This window comes from Rhagoletis zephyria, unplaced genomic scaffold, assembly GCF_001687245.7.
Source record: "Rhagoletis zephyria isolate East Lansing unplaced genomic scaffold, Rhagoletis_zephyria_1.1 Rzeph_scaffold_00193, whole genome shotgun sequence".
Classification (NCBI taxonomy): Eukaryota; Metazoa; Arthropoda; class Insecta; order Diptera; family Tephritidae; genus Rhagoletis; species Rhagoletis zephyria.
This window is the reverse complement of record NW_016157277.1, coordinates 65302-86410: the sequence shown is the minus strand read 5'-3', so window position 1 is coordinate 86410 and position 21109 is coordinate 65302. Positions and strand designations below refer to the sequence as shown.

General features: G+C 32.4%; 2 protein-coding genes across 4 annotated transcripts in view; one reads left to right on the top strand and one right to left on the bottom strand.

Annotated features, from left to right (window-relative positions):
- CNT2 (Concentrative nucleoside transporter 2) overlaps positions 1–10160 on the bottom strand; it is a 191988-nt gene extending 181828 nt beyond the window's left edge. For all 3 annotated transcript variants that reach the window (XM_017609127.1, XM_017609129.1, XM_017609130.1), the window contains exon 1: positions 9938–10160. The gene's annotated coding sequence lies outside the window, so the exon portion shown is untranslated. The remainder of the gene's footprint in view (positions 1–9937) is intronic.
- Positions 474–8327, top strand: LOC108358011 (conserved oligomeric Golgi complex subunit 6-like). Its single transcript, XM_017609125.1, has 2 exons — positions 474–543; positions 7435–8327. The coding sequence occupies exons 1-2, from the start codon at positions 474–476 to the stop codon at positions 8298–8300; spliced, it is 936 nt and encodes a 311-aa protein (XP_017464614.1). The 3' UTR covers positions 8301–8327.
- Positions 10161–21109: the final 10949 nt, after the last annotated feature.

Below are 21109 nucleotides of genomic sequence, written 5' to 3'. Positions count from 1 at the left end.
AATTAATGACATAAATTAGATATTGCAATATGGGTGTCAAAGGAAAGAGGTTATGAAGGCTTACAGACGAAAATATTTTTGATTTTTGAGGGGGGTTGCCACCTGTTTCAATATTTAATTAAATTAAATTGGTAAGATAAATTAAATATTGCAATATGGGTATCAAATTAAAAAGGTTTAAATAAGAAGGCTTACTACTGAAAATATTTTTGAGTCGAGTTGCCACCAATTTCGAAAATATAATTCAATAAAGTTAATAAGATAAAGTATGTATAATAATATAGATGTCAAACGAAAAGTATTTGAAAAATTATTGATTAAGAAATATTTTCTATAGGCCTGTCACCTACCTGAGCGGTAAAAACTAAAAGCCATACTCGCAATTATTATTCAAAGCTTTTGAGGCTCGCATCAATGTAGAATACTGTAACCCCGTCAAGTTAGTGTTAATTGATGGCAAACCAAGTACTCTCATGTTTGGCAAGGATATCACCCCATCGAACAATGCACTTAGCCTCGATATAAAAGAGAACAAAAGCCGAAGTATTAGCCGAAGCAGTCCATACAAATGTTCTACAATTGAACTAACAAAAAAATATGGCCTGTGACTCTTTTATAGAAGCTGGGGACACTGGAATAAATTTTAAACAAAAAACAAAACCGACTTCAATTCTCATATACAAATTTAAGAGTACCGTTATTTTCTTTATGGCCCAATTATCGGACCTACATTCAGTTAGTAGGAGACTGCCTCTGAGGAACCACCTTTCCTTTGAAAAAGAATTGTTATCCGGTAACATACATAAAAAAATATTCCGACGAATTAATAATTTTTTTAATACAAACCTGTGCTTGGGAGTTCATTGATACGAAAAATTAATTTCTGATATCTATTTTTTATTTAAAGAACCGCAAGATTGCACTACAAAGCAAATTACATATTTTTTACTATTGTAACGGGAGAAGTTACTGTATGTATTTTTTTATATGTACAGTGTCGAACAAAAGTTTTGGCACAGTAAATTTTCGCATTACATATATGCTTTATAAGTTTTTAATTTATTTCCGATAATTTTTTATAAAAACATAGTTCATACTATACCAAAACTCAGTAAAATCCAATAAATCTGCATACTAATTTGCAATTTTATGTTCAGATTTTCAAGCAACTTCAAACTTGCACTTTGATAAACTAAAACTGAATGGATTACTAAACTGCATACTTGGAATTCTTCTAAAAAATACTTTGCCTATATTGCGTGAAATTCACTGTGCCAATACTTTTGTTCGTTACTGTAAGTAAATGAAACTTTAACTTTAAAAAACCAAAAAAAAAAAATTTACAATATTTCAAAATTATTTTTCGAATCATAAATTTTGTTATGATTAACAATGTATTTATGTTTTTTTTGGTTTTAGATCCTTTTTGCTTTCAAGACGAGGTATCTTTTTTCTACTTTCTATTCTCATAGCCAAAACTCCCTCTCTATTTTTATCAATCAATCAATTTAATACTTTTTTTTCGGCATTTTTCCTAAATACAACTAGAGCCTTATAAAACTTGTATAACACCAAATGTTTATCAAGCTTAGGATTTTGTGTTATCTGGGCAGGCTTATTAATTTAACCAGAGAATATGTTTTCTTTATTAAGTTTACCCAGTTCCCCATTTAAAACTGCTGCCTGTACTGTATCAGCGGTTAAAACTTGTTAAATTTTTATTTAAAATTTTCGGTAAGGATTAAGCGAGTGGATAAAAAATCATTATATATTTTATATTATAAGAACGGCCCATATATACATATGTATATGAAAGAATACACACATGCGACGTCTCTAGCCATTGTGTCTCACTCCTTTAAATTATAGTTATTTTTTTCTTATTGTATTAAAATAATAACGTTCGTAGTAAATATTAATCCATATATTAACTTAGTATATATTAAAGACTAGAAGATGACCCGGTGAACTTCATATCATCTATAATTTATCTGAATTTCACTTTGATCAATTATAACAAATCTTCAAAATGCAATACATTGAGATCACTAATACTGCCTGCTGCTATAGCTGATAAAAGATTCCACACCTATGAGATGTGCCACGCCCCTTTTTACAAACTCAGTTATATACATATATTTTTCCACAAGCACCTACCATAGGTATCTGTGCATTTCAAATTTCGAAGTGAGAGCTGATTAGAAATTTTCCCTATGGGACCTCCCCCTCCCCCCTGGCGAGTTCCAATTTTTTTACCCTATTATAGGTCCAGGAGTTATGGCAATACTTTGGAAAAATTTTATTCAATTCTGTCGATCCGTTTAGGCTGCAACCTGGCACATACATACATACATACATACTTCCACAAATATATAGTAGATTTGATTTGAAAATAAATAATAAAAAATAGATATCAGAAATGAATTTTCCATATCACAAAACTCCGGAGCACAACTCTTTATTACAAAAAAAAATCCAAACAATTTAGTAAATATTAATCTAATTATGGACTTAGTATTAATTAAAGATATTTTCTTTTAAAATTGCGCAGGCTCGAAATTGATTTTAGGGCTATGGTCCAAAGGGCTTTTCTTCTTAGAATTTTATGTAGAATCCGAATCTGCTATATATATATATAAGTTATATAATTCAGACGCATAAATTAATAAGTTTATTTTATTATTATAAGAAGTTTTTTTTGCTGCACTCAAATTAAAAAAAAATATATATAATCTCTTTAATTTACAAATTAATTTATAGATTTTATAAATTTTCTAATTATTTAATTTTCAAGCAATTGAGCGTTTCAATTCAATACCTTTCACCACGATAGTACTATCGATACTATCGATGTTTTCAACTATCGTTTCGAAAACTATCGAGTGGCGGTACTATCGATAGTATTCCAGCTCTACTACAAGCGGGCCCATGCGCAGACTGCGCAGACAGAAATATACAGTAAACTTACCCTCATTGTAGCCACAGATAGGAGCAGACCAGTGATCGGACTTTAAAAAAATTCTGTGTGGTAGAATCTGGAAAAAAACGTGGTGATGTGTGGCAAAAATTGAAAGAATTCTGCAGGGTTTCACCTAAATTGCAAACTTTTTAATTAGACTCTAAAAAATGTTATTTTAGTATAATAAAGTGCAGGATTGAAGTTGCTAAAAATTGCGTTGAATTTTGGCAATTTTTTTCCTTTACAGTCTAAAGCAGTTCCGTCCATATCAAGATATTTTTCGAACATATTCTAAGAAATTTCTGCAACCTTGTGGAGTGCTGTCAGCTTTTCTTTTTATCACATCACGAAGTAGCGAACAAATGTGGCACGTTCCAGAAATAGCTACTTGGGATTTGCCGATTTTGACGATTCTCAAGTAAAAGTAAACAACGCCTCAGAAACTTTATATGCACTTAAATTTGCTAATACTTTCACAAAAACGCTTTTTTTTAACATTTTCGCTATTAATTCTTTTTATAAATCATATATTTTGCAATTTAACACAATAAAACCACGTTTTCTGTCGAAAAATTTATTACTGAGAAAATTTAATATTTTACAGTTTATTTTATCCTCCAATTCGGCTTTGTTTACTTTTACCTTAGAGATGTCATCGTCGCCGGGAATGCAGAATCTTGTATTATATCATTCTTGTTACCATATAGTGTTTAGTATTACACAATTTTTGCTCTTAAAATTAGTAAAATTATGTCGAGCAAAAATAAAACTACGCAAAAACGCGAATATGTGGTAGATTTCAGACCTTGAGTGGTAGATGTGGTAGATGCTCAAAAAAGTGGCAGATCTATCACAATGTGGTAGAAGTCCGATCGCTGAAGCAGACTGTTCTAATAGTTCGTGGAAATAATAAAATGAGTTATTCTTATAAATCCCTTATTTTTATTATACATATATTACAAAGTGTGAATGAGATTTATAGTACATCAGAACTTATACTTATTTGGTACATAAAAACATATTACAAACTGACTGATATATGAGTGTCATGAGTTGAGGGAAACATGTTGTTACTTACAATATATCGAGCCCTAACCGCCTAAACAACGTAAGCGACATTTTTTTTCAAAATTTTCTTTTTGATGCAGAAATGCATCTAGATGCTCTAGGAATATTTCTGCACCAAAAAGAAAATTTTGAANTATCCCTTTTTCAGTAGTTTCGAACCAGTTCAAAGTTCGCCAGATGAGATCTAGTTCGTTTTGCATCCCTTTTTCTATAGTTTTGAACCAGTTCTAAATTCNTTGCACACACAAGCTCTTGGCTCAATCCTTATCCATTCGTCCTGAAATATACTGGCCAGGTATGCGATTACTTTATAAAAACGAGAACCATTTTGAAATATGAGTGTTTTTACTCTCCAGAAGATAATTTACGTAATTCACATACGCGGTTTTGCATTATCTCGATACGCGGTTTTGCATTTTGTTGNTTAGATTTCTAAAACTGTTTTTTAAAAGTACCACATATCGCTGCTTTTGAATTGGTGGCGATCCAGTTACTATCGGACTGGTTCGTTTTTGGCGATAAAGATCTAGTACGGAACTACAAATTTGGTTAACCAGTTCAGGGTTTCCCTACAGGGNATTATACGTGAATTGTGTAATTTATTTCATCGGTTAAATGAGTTTTATTTGAATATAAAAATGAACATATTGCACAAAACGTATACTTCTATTTCACACGTACATAACCCTGCAGGGAAACCGCGGACTAGTGAATCAAATTTCTAGTTCCGTACTAGGTCTTTATCGCCAAAAAGGAACTAGTCCGATAGGAACTAGATCCCCACCAGTCCAAAATCGGCGAAAAGTGGTACTTTTAAATATCTAATTTTTTTCAGTTTTTTTACTAGAAATCTATATCTAAAGTGACGAATTTAGAAATGGTTCGGAACTAAAGAAAAAGGGATGCAGAACGAACTAGATCTTATTTGTAGAATTTAGAACTAGTTCGGAACTATCGAATGCATCCCTTACTTATTATTTATTACTTATTTACTTTACATAGATATGTGTTCGGCGACTTTTTCGTTCAAATACGCTTCTATTCTGTGCTTCGCAGATGCTTTTTCATAGCTTGGTAATACAAAACTTAAATTTGTGTTAACATTTCAACATCTTAGGACCGTCTGGAATATAAAAAATACCCTGTGGGGAAATCTCTAGTTTAGAACTGGTGCGCTTCTAGTACATTTAGAACCACTAGTAGTTCGCGATAAATCTCTTTTGCATGCAAACAACTGGCGACTTTAACACAGCGATGTCATAGGAATTGGAAATTGTCCAGAACCAGTCCTAAATTCGACATATGGGATCTAGTTCGCTTTGCACCCCATTTTCTATAGTTTCGAACCAGTTGTAAACGAAAAAATTAACAAGATGTTTTCTTTTTTGGTTACCATGGTAGCAATTTTTAATTATTTGCAAAGAAATTAATTTTCAATCTGAAATCAAATTTGTTTGAATGAATGTAAATTAAATTGTGCATTTGAAAACACGTTTACATACCTTTGGCTGTAGCGTAATTTGCAGAGGTGCTGACTGTTATTGGTTATATTCCAGAAGGTCCCAAAATGTTAAGATGTTAACACAAATATTAGTTTTGTATTACCAAACTATGAAAAAGCATCTGCGACGTGCAGACTGAAAGCGTATTTGAACGAAAACCCCGCCAAGCAAAAGTCTATTTAAAGTAAACAAGCCCCCCGCTGTATCCCTTTTTCAGTAGTTTCGAACCAGTTCAAAGTTCGCCAGATGAGATCTAGTTCGTTTTGCATCCCTTTTTCTATAGTTTTGAACCAGTTCTAAATTCGTCATTTTAGATTTAGATTTCTAAAACTGTTTTTTAAAAGTACCACATATCGCTGCTTTTGAATTGGTGGCGATCCAGTTACTATCGGACTGGTTCGTTTTTGGCGATAAAGATCTAGTACGGAACTACAAATTTGGTTAACCAGTTCAGGGTTTCCCTACAGGGTAACAGCGAGCGCCTCTGCAAACTCAGCTACAGCTAAAGGTATGTAAACGTACATTTCTTCATTCAAACAAATTTAATTTCAAATTGAAAATACATTTTTTCCAAAATAACTTATCGCGCCACGGATGAACCAAAAAGATTGAAGAATCATGAAATTTTTTTCTTTCGTCTGTCGATTTTCGTACTAGTTCGGAACTATAGAATTTAGGTCTAGTTCGGAACTATCGAAAAAGGGATGCAGCGGGGGCAATTGACACTTCCTAAGACATCGCCATATTAAATTCGCCAGTTGCTTGCATACAAAAGAGATTTATCGCGAACCAGTACTGGGTCTAAATGTACTAGAGGCGCACCAGTTCAGAACTAGAGATTTTCCCCACAGGGAAGCTACAATTTTTTTAATTTGAAAAGAAGCAACACGGTGCCACGGCTAAGGGAGCGGTGCGAGAACCGGTGTCAGTTTATCGATTATTGATTGATAGTTTATTAATTATTGAATTATGTGTGCGCCCATCACTGTCGTATACGGTGTATGCGATGCTGCAGTTACAATGGTGCTTCTGTACAAAATACCTTTAGTGTGGCTTAACAATTACAAATTTCTTTACTTCAGAGGTGTTATGACCATTAATATTACCTAATAACCACTCAGGGGACCTCTGGCTTTTCAAATGACACCTCATTAGTGGAATTGCTTACATAGAAAAGTAGAAAAAGGGAGACTAACAAAAAAACACCTTAGAGAAATAATATATAAGATAACACCCCTCGCTCCCCTATTTAGTTATAGTTTTGCAAAATAATTCAGTGAATATCATTATGCATGTGCAGTAGACTGTGCATTATTTTGCAACCTTGTCCTACAAAGCAAGACTCCCCCCCCAGAAAGGTTCAGTAGGTCATACAAATTTTTAAAATCGGATAACGGAAAGTTGTGCCTCAAAGGCCCTAAAGCTCAGCAAATTCATGGAGTTTTTAACAAAGTGGTCAATATTTTGCCTATAAGTCAGTGGGTAATTTAACACATATATTTTAATGGCACTTCATGGAGTTTTGTCCCCGATGTCAAAAATAGCTACAATATTTTTAAATCTTTTAAAGTTATTGAGGTTTTTTTTGGGAAAAAGGCGTGAGGCCTTTTGAAAAAATCCAACATGACGTCTCAAATATGACATCTAAACTAGCCGTAAATTAGATTTTGCTTTACAAATGTTGTGCCACCGGAGAACCCAACACTAAGAGAGAAAAATTCCCTACAACTTTGGCATTTGAATATGCTACGAATTTTTAACAGAAATTTTTGAAAAATGACGAAAACCGTGGAAATGCAAAAATTTTTCGCACTTTTTTCTAATTATGTACAATAAAAAAATTTGGGAAATTAAATTATCTACAAATTTGTATACAACCGCATTTTACGAAAAATGCAAAATAAGCCATATTGACTTCAGAAAAGGATACTATCGTTTTGTTTGCGATATCGAACTTATTACGCTTCTACCAACAAATTATAAAACAAGTGGTCAAAGGAGGTGCACTTGAGCAAACCCTTATTGATTTACAAAAGTCTAGTGAGGAGATTTATTTGAACTCGCTCTCCAAACAAGTCCGCAGCATTCTACAACGTCCAGCCAGCGCCAATTTAGGTCTTGAACCGCCGCAGCGGGATTTGGTACCACCAGCGAGTGTTGGTCGCCTTTTGAACATGCTCAAAGAGATCCTATCAGTAGCTACCATGGTCGATGGTCGACAAACAGACATTACAAAGATCGTATCTTGTGTTATAGATCCTCTGTTGCAATCAGTACAGGAGTCGGCTTCACATTTACCTACAATCGATATGGCTATCTATCTTCTAAACTGTCTCTATCATATGCAAAGCTCATTGGCAGTGTACGAATACATGGACGAACGCGTAGAGCGTTTACAAGCACAGTCAGATGCACAAATCGACACGCTAATTTCTGAACAAGCATCTTCTTTGGTGGCCAATCTAAATCTAGGTCCGATCTATACAATACTACAAAACAATCAAACCAAAATTGAGGCGAATTTACTTAAAATATTCATGAATAAAATGGAAGCTTTCTTAGAAATGCCAGAAATGTTACTGCTGCCACAAGTTCAGTTGTTAATGTCCAGTGGTCATCGCAACTCTGTGCAAAAGCGAGCTTTCAACGTTATCGTCGCTATATACAAGCAAATATACGAACGTGTTCACGATCCGGCAAACGATTTCGACAATCCAGAGTCTATATTTAGTAAAACGCCGGAGCAGGTCAGCAAGATTTTGGCTGTTTAAATAAGATTTTGTTTTTATATTATTGATATATTTTTTCACCTAAAATGTATGAATTTATGAAGTAAAGCTTGCAATTCGCAAAAACCCAAAAAAAATATGAAATCCAAGATGACTGTTTATCCATAATCTACGTGTCAAATAGAAGTACAGTATATTTTGCTTAGCTGCACATCATTCTTTGCACGAAAAACTTGTGCACGTAACCGAAAAAGGCACTTAAGCGAATTTTCTTTACTACTTCAATGAGGAAGGTATCCGAATCCCTATGAAACCAAATATTGGCGGAGCACTTACCATGTAGAAATTACTGCAAGCGAAATTTTTACCGATTGCTATCTAATTATCTATATAACTACATAAATAGCCATTTTCGTTGTTCTGCGAGATGAGCAAAATAGGGCCAGGGCAGGTAAACGTAATACTTTCATTGATAATTGATACTAGTCGCACAATTTTTAAGGCAGGTATCGCCAATGTGCAGGTATGTTGAATGCATCGATAGGAGCAGTTTCCTTATAAATTTTAAAAATAATGCCTCTGATGCGCATTTTGAGGTAGGTATCTTAAATGTGCACTTAAGCATAGAGGCAGCAAAGCAAAATATACTGTAAACTGCATCAAAATTTCGCGTCTTCAATTTCTTTTCTTCGTCCCGATTTGATCTAAATTTACTCTGCTAAAATTTAACTTCTGGATACCTAGAAACTGTAGTTTTACGTGGAAAAAACCTCAATAACTTTAACAGTTGGGGAGGTTTAAAAATAGGTTAGCCATATTTGACGTCAGGTGGCAAAACTTCATCGAAGGCCATTAAAATATATTAAATTTCCCACTGACTTATAGGCAATTTTGACCACTTTGTGAAAAATTGCATGCAAATTCTGAACTTTAGGGCCTTACGAGGCAAGTCTTTCAGTTTCCATAAATAAATACAATATGGTGAATACTCTAGACAAAGCAATGATAATCTTTGTTGTTACGAAAGACTTTACATAAAATATGTTTTTTTTTTTTTTATGTATGTTTCCGCATATTTTTGGACGACGTTAAGCGATATAATAATTTTTTTAAATGAAGGATGTTACCTCACAGGCTCCATATTAAGTTGGTTTAAATACGATCATAAAATCATGAAGACATTAACGATAATTTTAAATTTTTATATGAGAATTGAAGTCGGGTTTGCTTTTTGCTTAAAAATTACTTATTCTGAGTATGCAAAATAGTGTACAATGATTTTATATAAAAATGTTCAAAGATAAAATAGTGTATAAGCAGATGCTTTCAGGAAAATGGAATCAAATGGTATTTCTAAGTAAACATGGTACACAATTTTTTTGTATATTAACAGCTATCAATAAAAAGTGTGGCGTATTTAAAATGTAAGTATTGTGAATAAAAAGCGCTCAACTAAAGTTTAAATATGATCGATTGCATTATAAAAATGTCTAGTTCGTTTTTCTCAAAACTATACTTTTTATGTTACACTGCTTCATTATTCCAGCGACGATATATATCCAAAACGTGACACACTGTTTAATATTTTCAAATAAATTCTATCACATCTATGTACATATTTATGTACTTGATTATATTTAAATTTATAATTCGGCCAAGTGCGGTCGAACAAATCTCACCTTCCTTCAGGCGGATATTCCGCGTACAATTCTTCTTAATCGCTTGATTTTAAACTTCGTACTGAACTTCACGCTGCGTTGCTTGTACCGCTACTCACATGCACATTCGTAAATTTAAAGATCATTGACTCGAACAAGTGATATTTTTGTTAGTCACATTGGGTTCCATTGTACAATACTACAAACTTAGGGTTTTATCGTATTCGTGTCGAATTCAGTGCAATTGTGCTCGGTTCTGCCTTCTTACTAACCACTTTAATTACCTTACCTGGCTTATATGTATCGTACAAATATGTGATTTTAGCAAGTCGGTATGTTTTATATACCTGTGGTGAGTATAAAATAATTAGCTTATGAGAGACATTACAGTTAATAAGGTTGTTGGCAAGATATACATGAGCTGCTAAATTCGTTTATTTATTTTCTCTCAATAATATACAATTTTCGTTCTTAAATATGTATGTACATTAGACTGCATCACTCCCCATACAAACCAAAATCGGTACGGAGTTTCCATTGGAATAATAAAATCTATTACATCTTAAGACTTGCACCTAAATATTTCGGAAAAATATTAAGATTTACGTCTGCTGGACTGATTTGAAAAACATCCAAAAATGGAGTTTTTTATGAATAAAAATAGTTTATCAAAGAATTTTTTTTGAAACAAATGACAAAACAGTTTAAGATTAAAATATTTGCATAAACATAAAAAAAAAGTTTTATGGTGCATTTACATGGTATTAAGCCATATGAACTGTTGATACGCTAAAATAGAGGGACTACATGTTCTAATAAGGATTTGAATGATATCGAGTGGGACGCATATAATACATTTTTTCATATGAAACTGTAAACATACTGTAAACATACTGTTGTGACACTGTTAAGCATATGAAATTATAGCAAGTTGGATTTTCATACATCTTCCCATAAAAAGTTCAACAGATGCAGAGATACCCAGGAGGGGTTTTCCCATTTTAATGCCTTTTTAATATAAAATGCCACCGAAAAGTAGGAAAGCGGTAACTCCGCCATTCACATACATGTCAAAAGTATGAATTTTAAAAATTAAAAACAATAAAAAAACAAATTCAAAACAAAGAAATTAATTGTACAAGAACTTTTTAAATAGAAGCAACTCACGTATAGTGGACAATAAAAAGACAAGGCTCTATGATAACAAACTTAAATACAAGACATTACAGAACATTTTAATGAGCTTTATATCACATTTCAGTAAAAATAAGCCTATATTTTCCAAGCTGGCAAAGAAATGAAAATCTATATTTTTTGTTGTTTACACAAAGACTTGCCAAATATACATATAATATTAGTTCAAATTGGCCCCATTTAACTTGTTAAATGAAAAAAAGGTTTTTGTAAAACACAATCGTCCACATTGAACATTTCGAGTTTACTTTGACGGTCGATTTCAAATAAATGGCGTGCAGGGTTAGAACTCCGGCAAGCTTAAATCGGAAAATCGTAGTATAAAATAATGTTCCATAGTAGTATTTTTATAGGTCGCTCGTTTACTGGAGAACGTCATAATCCAAAGAGACATTTTTTTCAGTTAAGTATGCAAAAATGGGTGCCGATCCTTATTTTATATTCACCGAAAAATGCGTTACGCTATCGTCCAATTGTTTCCCTGGAAAAACAATGCGTTACGCTATCGTCCAATTGTTTCCCTGGAAATTTACCCTATAAACCTTAGACTCTACAATCTCTCTTTAGCCAAAGTAAGGAACCAAATGGATTTTTAATGACAGAGTTATCATCTAATATTTTAAGCAAGTGTTGCATATATTAGCAAAAGAGAGGATAAAACTATCTTTAAAATACCATTTCAACTATTATTATCGTGAAAAAATTACGAAATTAATGCCATTTTCCAGAAAGAACACCTTTAAGAGGCATATTTTTATTTAGATATAGTATGTGCTACATAAAAATACAAATTAGTCTAATATTATTTATATTATACCTTACAAATCACCTGAATTCATCAATTCATGTTTGCATTAAAAAGAAAAACAATTTTATTTTATGTTTTTCGTTTTTTAGTTTAGCTACTGCAAAAGGCGTACTTTATTATTTTGGAATTAAAAACGTAGCAGATCGTAGGTAAAGCAGAGTAGCGTAGTAAGTTTAAAATTTTCTCTGAAACCGTAGTAAATCTACTACGACCGTAGTGAAACTCTAACCCTCTTGGCGTGTCAATGAAAGCTTTTGGCTCATTCTGATTGGCTGAAGCAGAAAGCTTTCTGATACAACTCTGCGCTGAACTGGTTTTCCAACGAGTGAAATGATTTAACTGGTTCAATTTTACAACAACAATTGCATGCGATTTAACTTGTTTATGAACATGTTTTGTTCATTTAACTGGTTCAAGCCCATTTAACATGTTTAACTCGTCAACTCATAGTATAAGTCAAAATTATAGAAGGCATGTATACTTCTCCTTTTCATTTTTTCATACAGTTTATGCTTCTTTCTGGCTTTTACAAAATGCAGGGATACCGCACTTATTTCGGTACAATATGATCGTAATGTATTTTCAATTCGAAATCAAACAAAAACATCCCACGAAAATGTTTGCGATTTTAGAACCATTAGTGAATATTTGCTAACTACTGCAAATAATAGAGTGCCATATCTTACAAAGTTCAGAGAATTAACGAAACAAACAAGCATTTTATGGCTTCATGTTTCCTTCAAACCGCATTGCTATTTTTTTTAACTTTTCCTTTTGTTTAGCGCTGTAACCTATTAAGTTATATCTTTTAATTTATACATGTGAACTATTTTCAATGAGCATTTTTTCATTTGCTCCAGAATTTTGGGTACATTTTCTTATGTACCTCTCATTCTTTTTTATATTACATATACACTCCGAAGTTCGGGATAGTATTTTGAATATACCAGCAATATATATAAAGGAGGGGCGGCTGCTGTAGAGCTTTACGCAGAGCCTGAGTTCAAGCCCAGTTTTTTCTAATAATTGTTGCCCCTCTTTCGTAATAGTAAACCTCCGAGTGTATTCTGTCATGGAAACAACTTCTCATTAAAATACAATTGCCGTTCGGAGTCGGCGTAAAACTGTCCTTTACTTTGTGTGACAAAATCACGCACGCCTCATATCGGAGGAGAAGCTAGGCCAAACACTAACATATTGTTCAAGCGCCAATATGTATATCGTCGTTTAAAGTACAAAAGCGCGTATCGTACTTCTGTCAAACCTCGGAATTGAAATTTGTGCCAAAAAAGATATTTGGTCACCGGAAGCTCCTGACATCAAGCCGTTAGCCATTTATAATAAAATATCGATACTTAGATAAAAGGAGAGAAGATTATTAAGTTTAAAAGAGAGAACCGTTTTTAATTAGGACAAGTTTCATTCTCTCCTATAAAATTTAGGCAACCTCACACACGGTTTTGTACTTTAAACGACATATGTAGAAGTATTGCATACATATTTTGGTGCCTTTTCAAGTATAAAATCCACTGAGAAACGGAAGAAAACGGCATCCCTATGATTTCAACTTATGCCAAATGTTCCGTACACAAGCAATTCTGAACAAAAAATTGTTTTTCCACAAAGATGTTTAAATGGAAGCATTACAAATATGGAAAAATAGCAATCCACAAGGCTTTATTGGCAGTAGGTCCTTTTTAAAGCCCATTAAACAAAAAAATAAGCTTCTAGTTTCGAAGCTAGCACAAAATAAAATTTTTTTATTTGTTGTTTACAAAAAAAATATTGTCAAGTATACAAGTCAAAATTGTTTAATATATATCGCTTTAATTCATTTCTTCATAGAGTTGGTGCTTCTTTTATAGGAAAATTCATACGGCTTATGAACAGATTCATACCATGTAAATGCACCATTACGGAATCGTAATAATGAGATTTTTTATGCTGCTTTTTTAACTTTTCCAAAAATTGGTATAAGAAAAACTTAAATAACTGGACCAAAACTATTCCGATTTAGACTTGTGAGATATCAATGGAAAGATATTTTCTCACCCTTTTTATTCCTTTGCAAATAAACTCATTCAAAGTATGAAACAAAAAGGTGGGAATGACACTCGTTCCAAGTTGGGTTGGTATTTGAAAAAAAAGGGACGTGAATGTATGAATTCATGGAAGTACCCTACAGGCATATACATATGTAATACTCGTATATTGGCAGTAAGAGCTAGTACCGTCCGAAAACATTACAGTACAGATATATTCAATAAACACGTATGAAAGAAAAGGAACACTTACGTTTATAAATAAACACCCTGCAGTGAAACCCCAAACTAGTCAGGAAAAATACTAGTTTACAACTAGAATTTCCTTACTGAAACCGAACTAGTTCGAAAATTACCAGGCTTGTCCCAAGTACAAAGCGATTTATTCATGCTTGACTTCGACAGTTTAATACGATAAAGTACACAAAATATTATAACTTTTATTTGGGTATATTTTAAACCATTAAAACAAGTACATATTCAATTATACCAGACCTGTTAAATAATGATTAATAATCATAATGATTATTAATTAAAGCATGTTTTTTTGGATAACCTTTAAATACCAATATGAGCACATTTTTAATGATTAATAATTAATTAAAAATTGTCAATTAATTCATTAATTTTAATTACATGATTATTTTGTTATTTTTGATCATTTCAAATTATTTTTTACTTTTTGAAGTGAAACTTCTTTAGCGGCGGTTGGTTGGCTGGGAGTAAATTGGCAAATTCAACGGAAATTGCATACGAAAATGATGCAACGGAAAAGGTTGGGGCTGAAACAAGTGCTTTTTGAGTGTATGGTATTAATTTAACAAAAATTTGCTAATAAAAGGTTAAAGAATAACACTTAGAAAAAGCCAATACAAGAACGAAAGTAAAGGTAACTACGTACATAGATACAGAAAAGGATAAAGGCAAAGGTAAAAATAAAAACAAAAATATTGATGCTTAAAGATAAAGGCAAAAATGAAGTCCAATGTAAATTTAAACACTTTTCTTATATATACATATATAAAGGCAAAGGTGAAGGGGAATATGTATGTAGATGAAGAAAATGATAAACATAAAAGTAAAGGCAAAGAGGAGGTTGAGTTTACCGATAAAAGTAAAGATGAAGACAGGGGAAGAAAGATTAAAATAAAGGTAATTAAAGAGGAAAGGATATAGAGAGACACAGAGACTCAATCTGGGAACTATTTTGGGATTTTAGAGATTTTCGGGATCTTCGGGACTTATCGATAAAATAATCGGTATTTTTATCAATTTTGTTATCGATATTTTTATCGATTTTTTTTCGAAATTTTAATCGATATTGTTATCGATACTTTCGGAACTCATCGAAATAATAATCGATATTTTTATCAATTTTGTAATCGATGTTTTTAACTATTTTGTCAGCGATATTTTGTATCTATTTTGTTATCGATTTCATTATCGATATTTATCGATTTTGTTATCGATATTTATCGATTTTTTGTTGGTTTTTATTAATCGATTTTTTTCGATATTTATCGATTTTTTTGACCGATATTTATCGATTTTGTTATCGATATTTATCGAATTTATTAGATATTTATCGATTTTATTATCGTTATTTATCGATTTTGTAATCGATATTTTTAACTGTTTTGTTAGCGATATTTTTATCAATTTTGTTATCGATATTTTTATCGATATTTATCGGTCTTATTACCGATATTTATGGATTTTGTTATCGATATTTATCGAATTTGTATAGATATTTATCTATTTTATTATCGAAATTCATCGATTTTGCTATCGATATTTATCAATATTTATCGATTTTGTTTTCGATATTTATCGATTTTGTTATGGATATTTTTATCGATTTTGATATCGCTATTTATTGATTTTGTTATGGATATTTTTATGGATTTTGTTATTGATATTTTTCTCGTTTTTGTTATGAATATTTTTATCGATATTGGTATCGATTTTGCTATGGATATTTTTATCGATAATTTTATCGAAGTGCTAATAGATTTTGCTACCAATATTATTATTGATTTTGCTACCGAAATTTTTATCGAATTTTTAATCGATTTTGTTTTCGATATTTTTATCGGTTTTGTTATCGATATTTAACCCATTTACTCCCAAACAAAAACGGTTGAAATTTTATTAGATTTAATTTTATTAATGTGATAATATAAGCCAGTGGTCGGCGCTTCATACAGCGTTGCCGTTTTTCTTAAATTTAAGCAAAATTGCTTAAGTTTTTCCTGCCTGTTAAAATGTTAAACTTTTCTTCGTTTTGCTAAATATTTTTTTAAATAGTCAAAAAGGATAATTTTCCTCAAAAATTCATAGCCAGAAGGATTACTATTTCAATAAATTTTTCAAATTTATTTTAGGAAGACTGTCATCCAGATCCCACATAAAGTTCCAGCAAATGTTGCTCTACGCAATTCCCGATCTGCGGTCGTCGCATTTTCAAACCTCCGAGTGTACTTCTGCCATGAAATCGCTTCTCATAACATGATGCCAACAATTTCAAGGAATAAGCAGCAGTCCTGCCAACTGTTTGGCATATTTAAACAAAGTTGATCTGAAACCCAACGAAAGCTAAATGGCATTTAAACAACAATCCACAATTAAACTTACGTGCCGTTTAAATATTCATTTCAAATTGGCCCTTAGACTATAACATTCTTACTTTTGACGACAAAACTCAGCCTTACTGACTTACTTTTTATTCCTATAACCAATTTACCAAGGTGAGGAAGAAACAAACAGTAACTCCAGGCATTTTTCGTTTTAATAAGATCCGATAAATAAGTTGCTTAATTTTAACGGGATTTGTTGAACTTTTCGAAAGATTTTGTTAAACTTTATTTTTCGGGCGCGGCAATACTGGCTTCATACCACAATTGTGGAAGATCAACCCAATAAACACTAAAAAAATATTTCTCCAACCTTGGAGAAATTCATAATTCTCAAGTTGATATCCAACATCATTCTCCAACTCATCTCTAACCGACGCGCAGATATGTAAAAAGTGATAGAGAAACGAATATTTAATTATCAAGTGAACAACTAAAGCTATATAAAGAGGAAAATTTCCAACAAAAAGTAAATAATCTTCAAAATATCGTAAAATAATCTTGAAAGAAAATAAAACAACAAGTGAAGTGGCAAAATTACTGTCAGACTGTGTACTGTGAAGTGAATTATTGTAATACGATTTTGCTTAACTACTTAATACAAAAGGATTAATAAAATGAAAAATTAATATTTAAATTCATCTATGTATGTCGTTTCAATCAAAAAGGTATAAGGTATTCTACTATTTCAATTTCAGTATTTCAATGATATGTTTGAGACCGATTGGAGAATTACATAGGACTTCAAGTTGAGAACTAGCATTTTCTCAACTTGAGAAACAGTCCTTTTTTCATACAAAGAAAAATGCCCTTTTTGTTGAGAACGCTATGATCCTCCACTTGAGGTACCGTTGAGAAACAACGTTGGAGATTTGAGAAATACCTTAGTTCGCAACTTAACCTCAAGTTGAGCTAAAACCTAAATGTTTATTGGGAACTCACACGTATTCTTACCAGTGTTGCCGCGAATCATTTTTAGTGGTAGCCAAATTCCTTTAAAAAAAGGGCTAAAAAGAGCTAAAAAAAGTCCTTGTGGCTAAAAATGGTAGCTAATTTTTTTTACTTACATATACATATATAAGAATACAGTCAAATATTTTCAATAAGTAATGGTATAGAAAAACAATGAGCTAATATTTTATCCAACCAAAGACCTTTTTGTATAAAAGGGGAAATATACGACACCAGCTTTCTGGCTCCATCAAGTCATTGTACCATCAGGCTCGAAGCATATAACTCACCAGCATGCTGGTACAATATTCATTTCTTTACAAATGAGGTCGAGGAAAGACCGAAATGATTAGAGCCGAAATTTTATAACTTTTCTACCATTTTGTTAAACATTCTTTTTATTTTTTTTTAATTCACCACTGCAATATCGTGAACTCAATCTTCCACCAACACGGCTTTGACTCATATAGTGCAAGAAATTTCCGCCAAATTAGAAAATAGAGCTAATTTCACCACTCAAGACAGCAGCATGCTGGTACAATCATAAAATTTTCAAATAGTTTTTGAAGTCGCACCAGCAGGTGGTACAATCACACCACAAGGACATACACGGTCAATCGACTTGATGGGCCATTTAACAAATTAAGCATATTAAGGGCCGTAAACTTATTTATTTTAAACCATAGTTAAATCGTTAATAGATAAGTTGGGAAAATTTTCCAATACGGAACCCGGCTTCAAAAAAAAAATTAGGGGGTTTAGAGCGGCTTTTTGTGATTGTAAATCTGAAACCCCCACCTCCGGAGGCTTATAGTTTTTAAAAAAATTGAAGTTTAAGTTTAAGTAAATGTCAACTTCAACCTCACTTGTTGCTTTGCAAACCAATTGAACTAAAATGTCGGTGCTGCCACACAACAAAAAATGCCAAAAAAAGCACTGAAAACGAGAAATAATAAAAACGGACATTGTAATAAATTTTTTTAAATTAAATATCGATGTATTGATAAAAAAAGTGATTCAGTCTAAAATCGAGAGACTTTGTAATAAAAATGTTAACGTAGTTATTTATCGAAGTATTGATTTTTATGGGAAAAGCACCGCGGGCGAAAATTTCTAATAAAACATCGTGCAATTTTTTATTAAAAATTTTCATTATTTATCGAAGTGTTGATTTTTATGCAAAAAGCGCCGCGGGCGAAAATTTGTAATAAAACATCGCGCAATTTTTTATTAAAAATTTTCATTATTTATCGAAGTGTTGATTTTTATGCAAAAAGCGCCGCGGGCGAAAATTTGTAATAAAACATCGCGCAATTTTTTATTAAAAATTTTCATTATTTATCGAAGTATTGATTTTTATGAGAAAAGCGCCGCGGGCGAAAAAAATTATACCGTTATGATCAGGAGTAAGACCCCTATCGATGCTAATATTATTATCTTTAATAAGAGCAATGTACGTATTGTACACTTATACCCCGTAATTATACGCGCTTATTTGTGGTGTATTTTTTTTAACGTATGGTAGCATACATTTTGTGTTACTGTCAGCTAGGGTTGCCAGATTTTGAAACGGGGAAAGGAGTACATTTATATTTTCGATAGCAAAAAAGCAGGACATGAGATAAAAAAGGAGTACAATTTTTTTTTTAATTTTTTGTGCAATTTATTGTTAGGTACAAACAAACAAAGATGTCTTAGAAATCTTTTTCAAAGCAACAATAAATGTGAAAAATAAATAACTATATGGGTTGGCTTTCCAATAGGGACGGTGGTCATCGAAGGGGGAGTGGACGTGGCATCTTTTCCGACCTTTTTGGAGAGGGCATGAACCGCCACTGATAAACATGTTACTCCCGACCACCTAGAGCCCCTATGGGTCCCCAGGGACCTCTTAGAAAAATTGCCAAAGTCACAATTTTCACTTGCGTCCACAGTATTTTTGCGTAGAATTCGGTTCTCAATGACCGCCCTTATAGGAAAGTCTCCCCAACTAATAAACTAAAAACTACAAAAGAATTCCAGACTCTTCCTGAATGTATGGTAAGTTTTTTTTAAATTTAAGCCTTATAATTAATTTAATATTTTTCTGATTTTTATACCCGAGCGCCCTGCCCCTAAGACCATGCTTACACCTTTTCACTATCACACCTTAACTTTGCTTACTAATACAAAATATGAATGGCAAAGTACAGCGCGTACAATAATAACTGTCGCACAGGTTTTTTGAATAATAAAAGGTTTCTTTATAGATTTTGTGTTTTTTTGTTAACCTTGTAAATATTTTACTTTAATTTTATTAATTGGTTTTAAAATTTTAATCCTGATTTGCATTTGCCAGCTTTGGGAGATAAGTACATGCGGCACGAACCTCTTTTTCAGGTTTATTTTTTCTTAGATTTTGTATAAAAAAAAGAAAAAAAAACCTGTATAGGTTTGGTCGAATGAATGCCCTCCTAGTCACCAGTTTCGAGTCTTTTCGCCTGCTGAGTATGAGGCCTTATGTTGGACAAAAGACGAGTATAAAGGACCCAAATGGGGGAAATTAGCCCATGGTTACAGAAGATATGTAATAAAGTAACCGACGAAGACTTGCGCTTTTCTCCCAAAGTGTTTACCGCCGGTAAACCCAAATGAAGGTTAAGATTTAAAAACAAATTAATAAAATTTAAGTAAAATCTGTGGATAATTAACAATAAACTACTTTTTCGCAAAATCTATAAAGGCCCCTTTTATTTTTCAAAAAAAAAAAACTGTGCAACAGATATTATATGATAAAATATTAATAGCTGGAAAAAGGAGTACAAAAGATGTAATGTGGAACGATTTTCCGTCATCCCTTGTCAAATTTGGTTTGGAAACAAACCGGATTCGGCGTTGTGCCATCTTCAGTGTCATTTTTCGTTCGTTTCGAGAAACCGGTTTGTCTCCAAACCAAATTTGACAAGGAATGACGGAAAATCGTTCCACATTACATCACACCTACCCTGTCGGAAACACCAACAACGAAAATGAGAGTACAAAAGAAGTACAAAGCTAATAAAGGAGTACATTTCCAGATATTTTTTTTTGGGAGTACACGGGAGTACATTGCAATAAAAAGGAGTACGTTTACTCCCAAAAGTAGTACGTCTGTCAACCCTACTGTCAGCCATTGTTATTTCTGCTTGTTTGTGAAATGTGTTAAAGTTTGTGAAGACATTTATAAACGCGTTTTACTTAATTAACTAATTAATAATTGTATATTAAAGTATTACAAACGCATGCGAACCTTTTAAGGATAGTATATTTGTATAAATAAAAGTGAGAAGTGTAGTTTTATAATAAAATATAGTGATAGTAGGGGGGATATTTTAACAACAAATAACTTAAAGGAATTTGAAAAAAACTTTCATTTGCTTTTCGAACACGTACAATAAGTATGCACCAACCTAGGTACAGAAATCAAAGTACCGCGATACAGCAGTCGCCAAAAGAATCGCTTTGATGTAAAAACCGGAGACGCCGAGGCATACTATCGCATTGCTTTTTACATTCCCTTCCTTGATACATATATTGCTAATTTGAA